Below are 14,496 nucleotides of genomic sequence, written 5' to 3'. Positions count from 1 at the left end.
CTGAGACTTCCCAGCATGAGGGATGGTCCCACGCAAAGTGAAGAGCAGAAGACATGTCCTCTGTAAGGCTAAAGGAAGAAGGGGCTTTTTCTCTTACCCAGACCCTGGTTCTGCTGCTCCCACTCGATGGTGTCAGGAACCTGGTAGGACACTCCAGCCAGCTGGGCCACCGGGTTTTCCAGGCCAGCTATGGGCTCCTGGGAGGTCTCGCCTGGAAGTGTGAAACCTGGCAGCTCTGTGTCACCCTCCATGCTTTCATCCATCAAGTCTATGTCTTTGTCCTCCTCATCTTCCTCTTCCTCCTCCTCTTCTTCCTCCTCCTCTTCATCCTCTTCCTCTTCCTCACCCTCTGGCCAGGGAGACACAAAAGCAACATTAGGAAAGATCCCACAAAACAGAAGGTTCATACATGTCTATAAGTGAGCACCAAGACAGCCAACTGATACCACTTCTCCAAAGGCAGACCTCGTACCTGTTTTCTAACAGGAAAGACTCCCAAAGGGGTTAATTTGGAAGTTGCCAAGTAACAATGAGATGTTGTCTTAGACTGCCAAATGCATTAATGGGAAATACTGTTATTTTGCTTCCTAATAGCGGAATACAAGTAAGCATGTATATGTGTACAAATACCTGAGTATATATAACTACAGTCCTCTCCGCTCAACTAATTTCAGCTCAAGAGAGAACTATTTCCCTGATTTCCAATCTTGGAGGCAGCAATAAGTTGGTTCTATTTTTAACTTTTATTAAGCCTTTCACAGCTCTGGAAAGGACAAGCACCGCCTTCCTGCCCAATTAGACTGATATGGTCCCCCCTCCAGAAAAAGCATCTCGCTTTGATGCGTGCTGGCAGATCAGCTCTTGGGTGCAGGAGAATAGCGGTGATGGCAGCGATCTTCAGCAGGTTTATACCAGCAGTCCCATCACAATGGATTTACACCAGACAAAGATATGACCAAGGAAGACTTAACTAAGTACTGGAAAGACGAACACTTCACGTAGGAGCAGATAAATGTGACACCAAGGAAATCCTTGCAGATTCTCCGCTACAGCAGATACCCATCTTATTCCAAAGTTGACTGTACTGTTTACACACGGAGAGGTAAATATTTAAGCCATACGTCATTGCTACAATCTAAAATGGCAACACAAGAATGACCGTACAGGATCAAACCAACGGTCCTTTCTGTCCACATCCTATTTCTGACCACAAGTAGCTGCAAATGCTGAAGAAAGACTAGGGCAGGGCACACACAGAGCCAGTCTTCCCACAGTCTCTCTTCCCAGCTTTTAGTTATCAAAGACACAAGGAATTCCTGAGCCAGAATTTGTATCCGAGCTGTTTAATAGCTACTAATGGATCCACCCACCACGAAAAGATAGTATCTGGAATAATGACATGATGGTTAGTTTTTCAAAGCTGGAAACTAAAACATAATATTTATGCACTTTATCTAATTTACATGAAGCTCTGCTCAGCCTTGTAGAAAAACTCCCTCCTGAGGTACTCGGACTGGGACAGCCCATCACCCTGCATCTGAGCAGCTGGTTTAGCTGCGGGTCTAAGACCATGTTAAAACTAACGATCTAGCAAAATCAACACTTGTTATCTAGATATCCCTTTATTTCTGTTGGAGTTGTACCTCATATAGGTTACAGGCACTGCAATAAGATGGAGCAGCTGAGGTAGGACACCTGCACATATCATACCTGCTGTAAGTAAAGCAGGTGATGCTTCACTCTTCTTTCTGCTGTGGGATGCAATGGCACTCCAGCACAGCTGTTCAACAAAATACTCGAGAAACAAACCGGGGAACTTTGGGGAAGCTATTTAGTTGGTGGCTATCCAACTTGAATTAAATTGGGGAAGCTGGCCTCCTTCCTTTGGCCTCTATTCCAGATTGGAATACCTAGAGAAATCAGTGCACATTATAAAAACATGGCATTCACTGTGCTGTTACATGGCATCTCCTTTCCTTCTAATTCAAGGATTTGCTTTAAAACACTGCATGTTTTTTCCAGCTCACCAGACAAGACAATCCTGCTTGCCACCTTTCAATTCTAGCCCTGCATTTCATACAAATGAGCTGCTGTCTGAATTTAGCTGCATCATCCTGCTATAGCATGGCTTTCAGTACCTGGAAAGGAATGATCACTCCTGCAAAAATTATACCACACAGAGCATCTAATGGAGCTTACAGGGATGTAGTTAGCTCCTTAAATTCCCATTATGTTTTATAGGCAGTTTCTGTCTTATAATGGGCTCGTCATTTCAAATCAACGTAAGAATTTTCTCTATCAAACCGCATGTTTTCATACAAAATACACAGCTTCTGAAACCTGAGAATGGCACCTGGAGAGTGCTTGCAGGAAACCTGCAAAGACAAGTTAATGTAGGTCTTTTGCCTCTGCTGAGAGCAACACAGCCATAAACATTTCCAAACTTTAATAGCAAAGACACTAAACAGCTAGCACACCAGAGAAGAGGAACATGAAGAGAGGTTTTCCCTAGACGCACTGGGTGAAAAAGCAGCCAAGAGAAAACAGGGATCCGATTTTTATGGCTGAAAAACTAGTTTAGGACAAGGTTTTTAGAAGCTTCTTGTGATTTTAGCAAGCCAAATCAAAGACACCTGCCAGGATCTAGTTTGAAGCAGCAGATAGCCATCTCTGTACCTCCGAGGTCTAGCAGGCAGCCAAGCTGAACACCCAAATTGAAAGTGCTGAGACTACTTATCACATCCGATCATCACCAAAGTACATCAATCATCATGCAGCCACAGCATAAAGCTGTGAATAATGTAGTCCTTGTAGCACAACTGCTGCAAGGGGGGAAAGAAAAGGCTCTTAACTTTTTTCCTCCTCCTCTCTAGCTCATTCCTACTTCTGAAAACAGCTTTTTAAGCCCCCATCCCAAAATGCCAACAGTTTGCCTTGCTGCAAGGTGCAGTGCAGAGCACCACTTGGTGGTCACAAGGAGGAAGCTACACTTCTAAAAAAAAAAAAAAAATCACAGACTTCACAAATGTTAGATTTCAGAAGCAGAGGTGCAAGAGGAGCCCAGCAGCTGTGGGCAGGCTGCATATAACGCTTGGTAGTCTCATAAGATGGAAAATGGAAGCGAGCACATCGGAATGTTCACACAGCTGAACCTCAAGCTGGAGTTTTGTGCTTCACATAAGAGCCTTTTACAAAAATCACATTTTCCCTCCTAAATTGGCACTTTTTGGCCTTTTGTAGGCTTCAGCAGTAGCTTGAAAGAAAAGAAACAGAAGAGACTGAAAGTAGCAAGGACTGAAAGTGCAAAACCCAGCAGATTCAGAAGGTATTCAGATTTTCATGTGCATTTGCAGCCCATTGTGAACTATTTTGTGTATCGTAGAATCATTTAGGTTGGAAAAGAACCTTAAGATCATCGAGTCCAATGGTAAACCTCACACTGCCAAGTCCACCACTAAACCATGTCCCTAAGCATCAGGTCTACACATCTTTCAAATACCTCCAGGGATGGTGCCTCAACCACTTCCCTGGGCAGCCTGTTCCAACGCTTGATAACCCTTTCAATAAAGAAATTTTGCCTAATATTCAATCTAAACCTCCCCTGGTGCAACTTGAGGCTGTTTCCTCTCATCCTATCACTTTTTACCTGGGAAAAGAGACCGACCCCCACCTTGCTACAGCCTCCTCTCAGGTAGCTGTAGAGAGCGATAAGGTCTCCCCCCTCAGCCTCCTGTTCTCCAGACTAAACAACCCCAGCTCCCTCAAACTGTATATACTCTTCAGTTTTGGCTAAGGTCCATCTGACAAAAAAGGAGAAAAAACATATGAAGAAATGCTAGTGCCTTATGGTCAAGGCAAACAAAAAAAAATGCAAGTATAAATTTTGCTTGGCCACAGACGTGAATCTAGGAACACTTCTGAACACCTGACAGTGGTCAAAAGTGCCCCTTGTTCGCTGAGGCACAGGTACACAGCACCTATAGCAGTTTCAGCTGTGAGCCTTCCTTGCTCTATAGATCTTCTTATGTTACATATAAGCTGATCCTGTTATTCTATTTGCACGCACCGAATCCTAGCTCTTGCTTGTGATGTGCCACATGGACCTGTCAAGGGGGGATGGTATCCTGTCTTCTCTCCCAGTAACACCAGGAGATTTCAGAACTGAAAAACACTTATAGCCCAAGCAGACGTTTGTATTTTCTACTGCAGTTAGGGTAATGCAACAGTAGTCTAGGGCAGTTAAAGTCTCATCGCCAAGAGTGAAGAAATCCAAAATCTGCCACCCTTGGACAGACTAAATAAGCACTGTATTCTGTAAAGCAGGCTCTGTTTTGCCTTCATTGAAACAGGAAAGCAAAAAAACCCAAGAAAATTAACACCTTCCTGCTGTGACTACTGTACAACCTAAGAAAGACGGAGCAGCAGGAATCCCCAGGAAAATGAGATTCTCAGTTCACATGTCAAAGATTTTAGTTTTGAAGGACTTGACAACCTTGTAACAGGCATTCAAATTTTCAGATTTGGAGGAGCTATAGGAGAGCACCAAGAAAACAAAGACAAAATAACAAATTTTTAGCAGAGTTTTGGGGGGTTCCCAGCTTTATTAGTAGTCACCAGAAACAGCAATGGTTGGGCTTTATCACGGGACTCTGTAGTGATCCATTAGCAACACTGGTGATATTCACAGGATGGGATTTGCTATTTCAAGGTGGCAAAACCTCCCTATGCTTGCTTCAAAAAAAGGTTTTTCACTACAAAACTGTACATATCCATGATAACTTTCATGGCTCAGCAGAGAAATAGGAGACCACCTCATACCTCCTTCTTGAGGCATTTCCCTGACCCAGCAGGAACCTGGGTTCCTGAAGCAGCCGGACAACAGCCGTCATCCCGCAAGTAAAAACCTCAGCCCACGATGGGAGCAGGGCCCTCGCAAATCAACTGCAAAGAGGGACCTTGGCCCCTCCGGACCATCCCATGCTGCAGAAAAAAGGACCACAGGGTCAGCTCTTCTTCCTGGCAACTCAAAGTACCAACAACCCATTCCTCATAGATGACTTTAGTCGGGCTTCACGCAGCTGCAGAAAGCCACGCTCCTCCCGAGCAGGAGGAAATTTGAATTACTCTCAACGCTGCTATGAGATGGGTGCAATCACTGCCGTCAGCAACGTGCTACAAACAGGCTGCGACGGCAATGAAGAAAGGGGTTTTGGTATAACGGTATGTCGTAAGCTGGAGCTGAAGCCACTGTTGTCATAACCTTGCTCAAGGCAATGGAGTTAGTTCGGGGCCTCTGTTTGCAGTTGAAGAAACCTTCACTGAAGCAGGATGTTTCTATCTTTAGTTATTTTCCATTAATGTTTGCAAACGCTTTTACTCCTCAGAAGATTCAAGAAACCATCATTTGTCAGGTTTAGCTCACAAGAGAAACATCTTGCTGTGCCCTGAGCAGCAAGAGCAGCAAGGTGATAGATTCACTCACAGTCACAAACTGAATACAAATTGGAAAAAAAAAACCAAACCCAAACTAAAAAGGAGGTTGCAGGACAAAACCTGGAGTTTTCATTTTCTCTGTCCTTTCCCTTTCCACCCTCCCTCACACCAAACTCAAAGGACAATGATGTCTAGACAGTAACGCAGAGCACTGTTACATTTCATGATCTTCTAAGCTCTGATTTTATATGGTACCCAGCACTCTAGGGTCTGAGTGCCAAGTAAGTTGTGATTAACCAGCAGCCAGCGCTAATTGGTTTCCAGTGGTGAGGCCACTCTTCGGATGACTTCAGGGAGATGCAGTATGCCAAGACCTCTCCTGTAGAAGCACTGAGCGACGGCTGCAGAGAGCGCAGATCTAGAACCCACCTGCATAACATGCCCATGAAGGAAAGGAGAGCACCATGGAGCATGATGACCCCCGCCTGTGCTATGACACACACTGAGGGGGACACACCACGGAGAAAAATTCTACTTTTCAAAAATTCTTTTTGTCCTGAGTGTACTGGAGCCACTCACAAAGGAACAGTGCAGCAGGGGCACACCGAAGTGTCTCATCCACCCTGCATCCCGTGGCAGCACTGGTCCTCGGTCACCCATGTGCACATACAGTATGGGAAGCAGAGGAGTGTAAATAATGACAGGATTAGGGACGGGGCGGTCTATGACTACCTTCTCGTGCCAGAACAGGAAGAAGAGGCATTAAGAAGTCTCTGCCAAATGCTTTTTCCCCGTGAGGTTCATTTTCTGCATTGCTTTTATGATCACAGCTGACTGTCAAGGCAGGAAGACCTTCCTAGGACAACCCTCTTTTATTACTAATCTGCTGCTTTCACATGACCAGTAATAATGTCACCATCCGATGTCTCCAAAATGCTGCCAAGAACAATCTCTTGGGACAGCTTGGGAGAAGATGGCTGGTAGGAACGTAGATGGGCTCTCCTCACGTGCAGACAGCTTTCTGGGCAGAGTACTGTACCGTGATGGGTCGCGATACCCGAGCAAGCAGTGGGCGTAGAAGCTATGCCAAATCATCAGGGTAAAACCCTCATATTGATGAGTTCAGCTAAACCCAGCCATGTTCACTGCAAAACTATCTGGGGTATTTGCAGACTGCGTTGCATGAATGAAGTCTTAAATGCTTTGCTCTGGAAGGGGAGCCAAATCAAGCATGGCCTCTCACGTGAAGTATCAGCATCTGGCCCATTGCACGGAGCCAAGGAAAGGGACTATTGGGAAGAACGCATCTGTTGGGTGGGATCTTACCACACAAAGCAAGATGACTTAACCCTACCCATATCAGTTTCAAGAGAAGAGGAAATTCCATGTCCAAAGCTTTTCTGTAGCAGAAGAAAATCCTTGCTCCATCTAGGAGGGGGAACGTACCTCTGGCAGCAGAGATGAGCTGATGCTTTTTTTGGGAGCCTCTGCTTGCCAAAGCCCAAGCGCTGCAGAAACCGTGTCCCAGCAGAGGGCTCTTCGACATTGCAAAGACAGCACAAGGAGAGATTTGGATTCTGATCCTAACCTACTTCCCCCCTCCCTGCCAAATCTGAGGGGATTCACACTTGCTTTTTCAGTCCTGGCTCATCACTTATCACAGGGGATAGGAGGCACCGAAGAGCTTTTGAAAAAAAAAGAAAAAAAGAAAAAAAAGTGCAAAAGATATTCAGCAGGGACCACAGGTCTGATTCTGTATTAAGACCAGAAACAATCATTCCTAAGAGCTGCATTTCCAGCAGCATTCACCACAAAATTGCTTTCACACTGAGCCAGGCTAGAAAGTCAGTTTAGCAACACAAGGCTATTTTAAAGGGAAAAAACCAGAATGCTGCAGAATACACAGTATGGACTATACCAAGTTTGCTCTCTCGTTTGCTGCAGAACAGCTCTTCTAACCTGAGGTATGCAGTTGTTGAACTAACCAGTATAAAAATCAAGACAAAAAAGAGGTGATTTAAAAAGTGAAGGCATTCAAATCAGTCCAGATTTAACGATCATGACCTGTAAGTAGACAGGGCAGAACAAGAGAGATGAAGGCAGTTTACTTCTCTCAACAAAATGCTTTCATATGGAAAAGGGCTGTTGGCATGTGTCCTGGTTTCAGCTGGGATAGAGTTAATTTTCCTTCCAGTAGCTGGTACAGTGTTATGTTTTGGGTTCAGCATGAGAATAATGTTGATAACACACTGATGTTTTCAGTTGTTGCTAAGCAGTGTTTATACCGAGTCAAGGATTTTTCAGCTTCTCATGCTCACCCAGCAAGAAGGCTGGAGGGGCACGAGGACTTGGAAGGGGACGCAGCGAGGACAGCTGAGCCAAACTGGCCAAAGGAGTATTCTATACTGTGTGAGGTCATGCCTAGTATATAAACTGGGGGGAGTTGGCCAGGGGTGGATGGATCGCTGCTCAGGAACTAACTGGGCATCAGTAGGCAAGTGGCAAGCAATTGCATTGTGTATCACCTGTTTTGTGTGTTCCAATGCTTTTATTATTATTATTGTAATTTTATTATTATCATTATTATTTTCTTCCTACTGTTCTTATCTCAACCCACGAGTTTTCCTTTTTTTTCCCCCTGATTCTCTCCCCTATGCCACTGGGTGGGGGGAAGAGGGTGAGCAGCTGCATGGTGTTTAGTTGCTGGCTGGGGTTAAACCACGACAGCATGGTATTTTTTTTCCAATCACAAAAAAATAAACCCTAACAGAGACGTTAGTTCTATTTTTTCTTGCAAAAAGCTGTTTGATGGTGTCTCTTCAGACCTATCCAATTCAACCACACTGCCTGGGAAAGGAACAACCAACAGCCCAAGAGTTAAGAAAACATTTGATTCAAGCTTCATTTTCTAGACAAACCCAGCATGGATCCATCACAGATGATGTAGATTAGGGGAGGGCGGATCTGTTATTATGGGCAACAGTCTCCAGGGTACCGAGGTTTTAACTCAAGTCCTATCAGATGCCAAAAGGGAAGGTGACTGCAAGCCCACTCAGCTCATCTCTAGTCAGAGCTCATACTTCTTTCTAAGTCCTTGATCACCCTCCTGCAGCCCTCACTGTCCTTAGTCAAGGGCAGTGCTTCTCCCCAGTATTTTCATGAAGAGGTTCAGAACGACACTGCTGGCCTGTCCTTGCACCCACATGGCCTGAAGTATTGATGTCAGCCAGGAGGAAACACACCATGAGACCTCCGCCCATGTTTAAGGATAGCTTGTTATTTAAAAAAATAGTCTATAACTCTTCCCAGAAGAAAAGGTAAGAAACCAGTGCTCTAGTCACTGCATCCTGCGTCAGATCGACAAGAGGGACAGCATCCCACCTGCACAAGGCAGGAATCAGAAATGAAAGAGCTAAACCAATTTGCAGGGTGGCTTGCCTTGGCCCCGATGCCCAAAGCTCCCCAGAGAAGCCCCACGAGCAACGCTATCCCACCCACACTGAAGGACCCCAGCCATCAGCAGCTCCAGAAGAAAACGCGCCTTGCAGAGCCTTCAGAAGAAACTGCCACATACCTGCTTCTCTGAATCCCCCTCGCTAGAGCTGCAAGGGTGAACTGCTTAATCCCCAGATTAAAACAAACAACGACTCATTAAAAACTTTCACCTACACAGTCCAATTATTTTTCAGTAACAACTGCAGGGGTTTTCTGCTGTTTTTGTTTAAGCTTGAAGATAAGCATGGGAAAGCTACAACATTAAAGTGATATTTAAGTAAACTCTAATTTTTTGGACGAATGAGAAGTCAGATACAATTAAAAAATTCAAGCATGGCCTGGCCAGAACAGAAACCAATGTGGGTCAGACTAAGAAACGTCATCTAACCTGCTGGAGGCAGAACAGTGCCAGAATATCACAAAGACCAAAGTTACTTGGAGAAATTTCATTCCCCTCCCCATAAACCCAAGAGTAAAACAACTGTGCAGCTCACCTCCACCCAGAGAGCAGCTGGGCAGGCACATGCCGCTTCCCAGACATCTGGGAAAGAGGATGCAATGATGCTTTCAGCCATTCCAAGAGATTCTTGCAAGAGTTGCTGTTAAAGACCATAAAGCACAGCAGATAAGGTATTTGAGATAAAGCCCTAGAGCTCATCCTTTGGTATAGCCAGCCACTTGAGAGATCCTGTGGTTTTAGTTTTGTTAGAGTTGTTAGCGCATCCGTAGCAGAGCAGGGTGGCTGGATCACATTCTGCCTCCCTTCGCAGGGAAGCACTGACAAGGCTGAGCTCAGCACACTAGCTGCACGCAGCAAGAGTTTCCTCCTCTTCTTAGCCAGCCTTTAATTAGCCTAACACCCTCTTAGCTGTTCACCCACAAGCTCCTAACTCATTAAGGGCTTGATCACCCTCCTCACCCCTCCTTCACCTCCCAGGTGGATTTCATTAAACAAGTCACCACCAGATTAAGCAGCAGAGATGTTGTCTTCAGTCAAACACTTTCAGGAAAAGAAATTTAAAAGGCTTGGGTTTGATGCAAAATTGTCACACCTTTTTTTTTTTTTTAAACAGTTTTCTGCTACAAAAGAGGAGAATCAAGGATGAACTACCATCTACTGTGGAGAACATGGAGGTCAACCTGCACCAGAGGGATAGCAGTTCCCATTTCAGTGGCAGCAATAAATTGGAAGCAAGACAAAAGTGTGTACCAAGAACATTTAATAATTAATTCATTTTGCTTGTGCTTTGTTTTAAATCTTCTGTTCCTTGCCAATTTAGCTGATATCCAAAGACCCAGTGAGGAATTATAGTATCAGGCTAGTTAACCATGCTGGGCTAAGTGCCTGTCTTATTTACACCCCTGCAACCTCATTTAAATTTTTAATGGGGTTGCAGAGATTTAATGAGGCAGCTCTTAATCCATACAGTCAGGTCCAAATAGCAAGCCCAGTCAGAGCCTTGATTTCCAGCAAAAATACTCTTCACATCCCAAAAAAGAAGGATCCTTGTACTGTGACAGAGCTCAGAAGAAAAATGCAGGGAGAATTTGAAGGGTCTTTTATAAAGTCACGTAAATGGCTACAAGTTCTGAAGTATTTTCTGAAAAAAAGGCAACCACTGCCTTCACTTCTGAAGTATGGCATGCAGCTTAGATGACTGTACAAGAGGAACAAGATGCAGGGGAAGCAGGGGAAAGAGGCATAGAACAGAGAACTAGGAGAGCTCGTCTTACTGAAATTAGTTAAGCTATGGTTTTCTTCAAACAGTAAACTTGAGTACACAGGCCAGCAAAGAGCAATAGGAACTGTTTAAACCCAAAGACTAGAAGATATTGTTAAAATATCATTAATATGTTAAGGTTAGAAAGTCTAAAGCTTCATACCGGTGCTGTTCTGGAACAGCCTTTACCACAGCAGATGAAGCAAATACAGTGAAGCCCACAGCCAAGCGTCAGAGGGGACGTGGCCCATGACTGCAGGACACTGGATTTGCTGATCCCAAGGACAGTACCAGCCCCATTTCAGCATCATTGAGGGGCTTCTCCACAGTCAAATACTGCATTACATGGGGACACACCAGCTACCCAGGCAGAGTACTGGAAAGGGCGCTGTGCTGTCCTAGGCAGCAGATACCTGACTGCCTATCCAACCCCTCCACCCTAAAGCCCAGGATCCCACCAACTGCTTGTTGAGAGCCAGCCTGACTAATCAGGAACACTTCACAGTCAAGAGCTACACAGTCCAGATCTCCTCCCTCTAGAGCAGCTGAGGTTAAGTCGCCCATTTTCACAGAGCTATTGACTGTTCCTGACCCCGTACAACAGGTAGAGCATCTCCTGCTTTCACAAAAGCTCTAAGCACCCTCCACATCCAGCAACCTACATGACAACCGAACTGTGTAAGCCACTCACCCCCAGCAGCAACAGCTTGAAGCAAGCTTAGATGACCAAGCAGGAACCAGCCTTAGGGTTTACACACTGCTACAGAGCAGTTTTGGATGTGGGGGGGTAAGGGGTATACAAAAAAAAAAAAATAGGCACAGCAGAAACACCAATGCATAATGCTTTTTATTTCTCATCAAAACACCTATGGGAGAGTAGCAAGAGCCAGATGATTTGTGGTGATTTTGAGATGAAGGGAAGAACAAGTAAACAGTCTCTAAATCCCAAGTTAACACTGAAGCAGGCCAAGATAGAGCTTACTGAGCTGCAGGGAGTGGGTAGCATTGAGCTTAAACTGTTTTCCTGATGAGCTTGGACACAGTAAGGGCAGTATGTGGGGTCTATCAGCTGAAGGGCTCCTATGGACTTGTGGGTTGAAACACAGGTACATCAAGAGACAGCTGTTACTGCTGCATCTGGGCAGCCTTGGAAGCTAACACAGCAACATCTGCCTTACATGTCAGAAAAGATTAATCTTAGCATGGTTTGATGAATGCTGAGACATCTTCCCATTCTCTATCCCATGTACCTTGCTCCACAATCACCATCCCCAGCCATTTCAGCCAAATTTTCACTGTCCAGGCAGGGTGGTGGCACACAGGAAAAACCAAACCTTGAGTCTGCATTGACAAATACAGACCCACCCTCACCCACAGCCACAGGCAATGGTGCTGTAAGCTGTTCAAACTGAACTGGCTTGTGACCCAGGCTGTGACGGGTGAGGCATCACTCTCAGCAGCAGGCTGGTTCTGTACCAACCACTCATTTAGGATTAGCACATAAGGATAAAACGATCTTCAAGGGCCTCGTAGAAGGTGCACTAACCGATCTTCCGCTTAGCCTCAGTGCACCCCTGGATCACATCCCACACGGAACAGTGACAGGAGCTACTCGAGGACCAGCCAGGGGGACCCAGCTCCAGTCGTGCTCTGTTCATCAGGTTTCAACTAAAAACTCCAAGGATCTTGCACAAGAGGGAACACTGCAACCTACCCACCACTTTGGAAAGTTATACCTGCCAAACGCTGCCATGCTTAAGGTGTGCAGCCATCTCTGCAATACCTACCACGGCAGACATTACAGCAAAGGAATCTAGTTCAAAAGGAATGCGGTTTCTTTCCAAAGAGCCACCTTTCAAAATGTGTTGGGGGCCTTACACAGTGGTCCTGAGTGGGCAAGCTGAACTCGATTATATCCCTTTGGACCTAGAAGCCCTCCAGAGAAAGCTGCAGTCTTTAACTTGCTAGCGAGACACCCAAATTCTAGGCACAGGAGCAAAATATATAATTTAGTCTCCCAGACAAGTAAGCCTCATCCTCTGCTGTGTCCTGTCCCCGCATCCTATAATCCCATTATAGGATTTCTCTGGCTAGGAAGGGCAAGTAGAACCAGTCTCACTACAGATTCAAGGTAGGAGAATATTTGTCAGCCAGCTAATCTCTCCAGAGTCCGCTAGAGAGGAGGATAAGCTTATCTAGAGACATAGTCAAAGCACCTCATGTTTGTCTGTGCAATTTGATTTTTAAAACAGTTTTGCATCCAAGGCAGGTAGGTGAATATACTGATGCAATTAACCACAGGCAGTTTGGCACAGATGGTCCCCAAGAAACAGAGCTAGCTGAACAGCAGGGGTTTATATTTAATGATGAGCCAGGCCCTCAGTGAAGCAAGTCAGCAAGACCCCACGGAAGGCAGCAGAGACCAGCCGACCTCACTCAGCTCCCTGCACGTCTTCCACTGGTGAGCAAGGCACAGCCTCCCCACAAAGGGCCAGGCTCCCTCATTAGGGACTCCAACATGCACCTGCAACAGCAGTGATGTCTGAGCTTGCATCCCCCAAAAGCTTGAGCACCCTGAGCTGGAGCTCAGTGTACATTTACAGGAAAGCATTCCCAAGCACCTTGTATCTGGCACCATCTAGATATTCTGAGAGTAAGCACTAGGAGCTGTAGTTTTGGGGGAGCAGAAAGCACGCTTCCAAACACCGCTCCACCATGAGGATGTGATACCCCCCAATTGCCATTATACAGAGAAAGAGATATTAGAAATCAGAGTCACAGCTCAAAAGCTTCCTTTGTGCTTAATTGGGGCAGTAGCATCCCCAGGCAGAAAGCCTATTCCCAAGTGGTATTTGTCCCATTTTACACCATGTGGATTGGTGATCCCTAACACCAGGAAAAAAGTCTGGCTCACTGCACTAAAGTCTAGGTTGATCAGCAGAGATTTAGACCACAAAAGCTGTGCCAGTTGTCAAAACCACACAGCACACCAGAGAGCACCATGTCCCTTGGATGACAGGCACCTGCAGAGCCATACCCCAGAGCCAAGAAACCCACAGCTTTCTAGCTGAAGTCATCATTTAGCAAAGCTGGTCCTAGCTACAGCCCACATTTGCCCTTAGAGGAGCTCAGAGCATATTCAAGAGCAGAGAAAACAGGTCTGTGGTTGCATAAGAGAGCTCAGTAGGAACCCAAGAAAGTTGCAGCAGTCCTATGTCAGAGCAGAGAGATTTTTTTTAAATGCCTATGCAGAAAGTCTCATTAAACACAGACCAATGCTCAGTTGAAACAGAAATCTCTTATCTTCCTGTGCAGAAAACCAGGCTTCTAAAGGAGATCCCAGAGGGCTCAGAAACAGTTTAGCCTCCTGAATCATACTGCTCTGGCTAAGCAGAGACCTTATTTCCCAGCCTGAAAGATCAGGTTTTCCCCCCTTCTTCCCCTGCCACCACTCTCCCATCATCAGCACATCCTTGCTTTGCCAGATATATGCAACATTCATCCCGGCAAGGGGCGAGTGCTGTAGCTGAGAGCTGACGGCAGGCTTCAAAGCAAGCAGCAAAGCCTGACAGAGGGCAGGAGCTGCAGCACCTCGCACATGCAGTGGGGAGGGCTCCCAGCTTCTGCTGCCCTCTAAACTTAACAGGAATGAGAGTTATTGCTTCATGCAGAGAAAAGATGCTGATTAGCTGTTGTCTATGGCACCCTACCTCTATTCAGAAGAAAAATACCATCTGGCATGCCACCCCTGGAGGGCTGCCAACCTTTGCAGTAAAATACAAATGCAAGAGAAGGTCAAGATAAAGGAAGGGGAGCGAAACAGGCAGAAAGATTAATCCCTGCCAGG

The 14,496-nt window shown here is 45.7% G+C and overlaps 1 protein-coding gene across 3 annotated transcripts in view; it reads right to left on the bottom strand.

Annotated features, from left to right (window-relative positions):
- ARMH4 (armadillo like helical domain containing 4) overlaps positions 1-14,496 on the bottom strand; it is a 66,219-nt gene that overhangs the window by 45,793 nt on the left and 5,930 nt on the right. For all 3 annotated transcript variants that reach the window (XM_049828682.1, XM_049828683.1, XM_049828684.1), the window contains exon 4: positions 98-349. In XM_049828682.1, coding sequence (XP_049684639.1) covers positions 98-349 — 252 coding nt within the window. The remainder of the gene's footprint in view (positions 1-97; positions 350-14,496) is intronic.

This window comes from Accipiter gentilis, chromosome 25 (genome assembly GCF_929443795.1).
Source record: "Accipiter gentilis chromosome 25, bAccGen1.1, whole genome shotgun sequence".
Classification (NCBI taxonomy): Eukaryota; Metazoa; Chordata; class Aves; order Accipitriformes; family Accipitridae; genus Astur; species Astur gentilis.
This window is presented reverse-complemented; position numbering and strand designations above follow the sequence as displayed.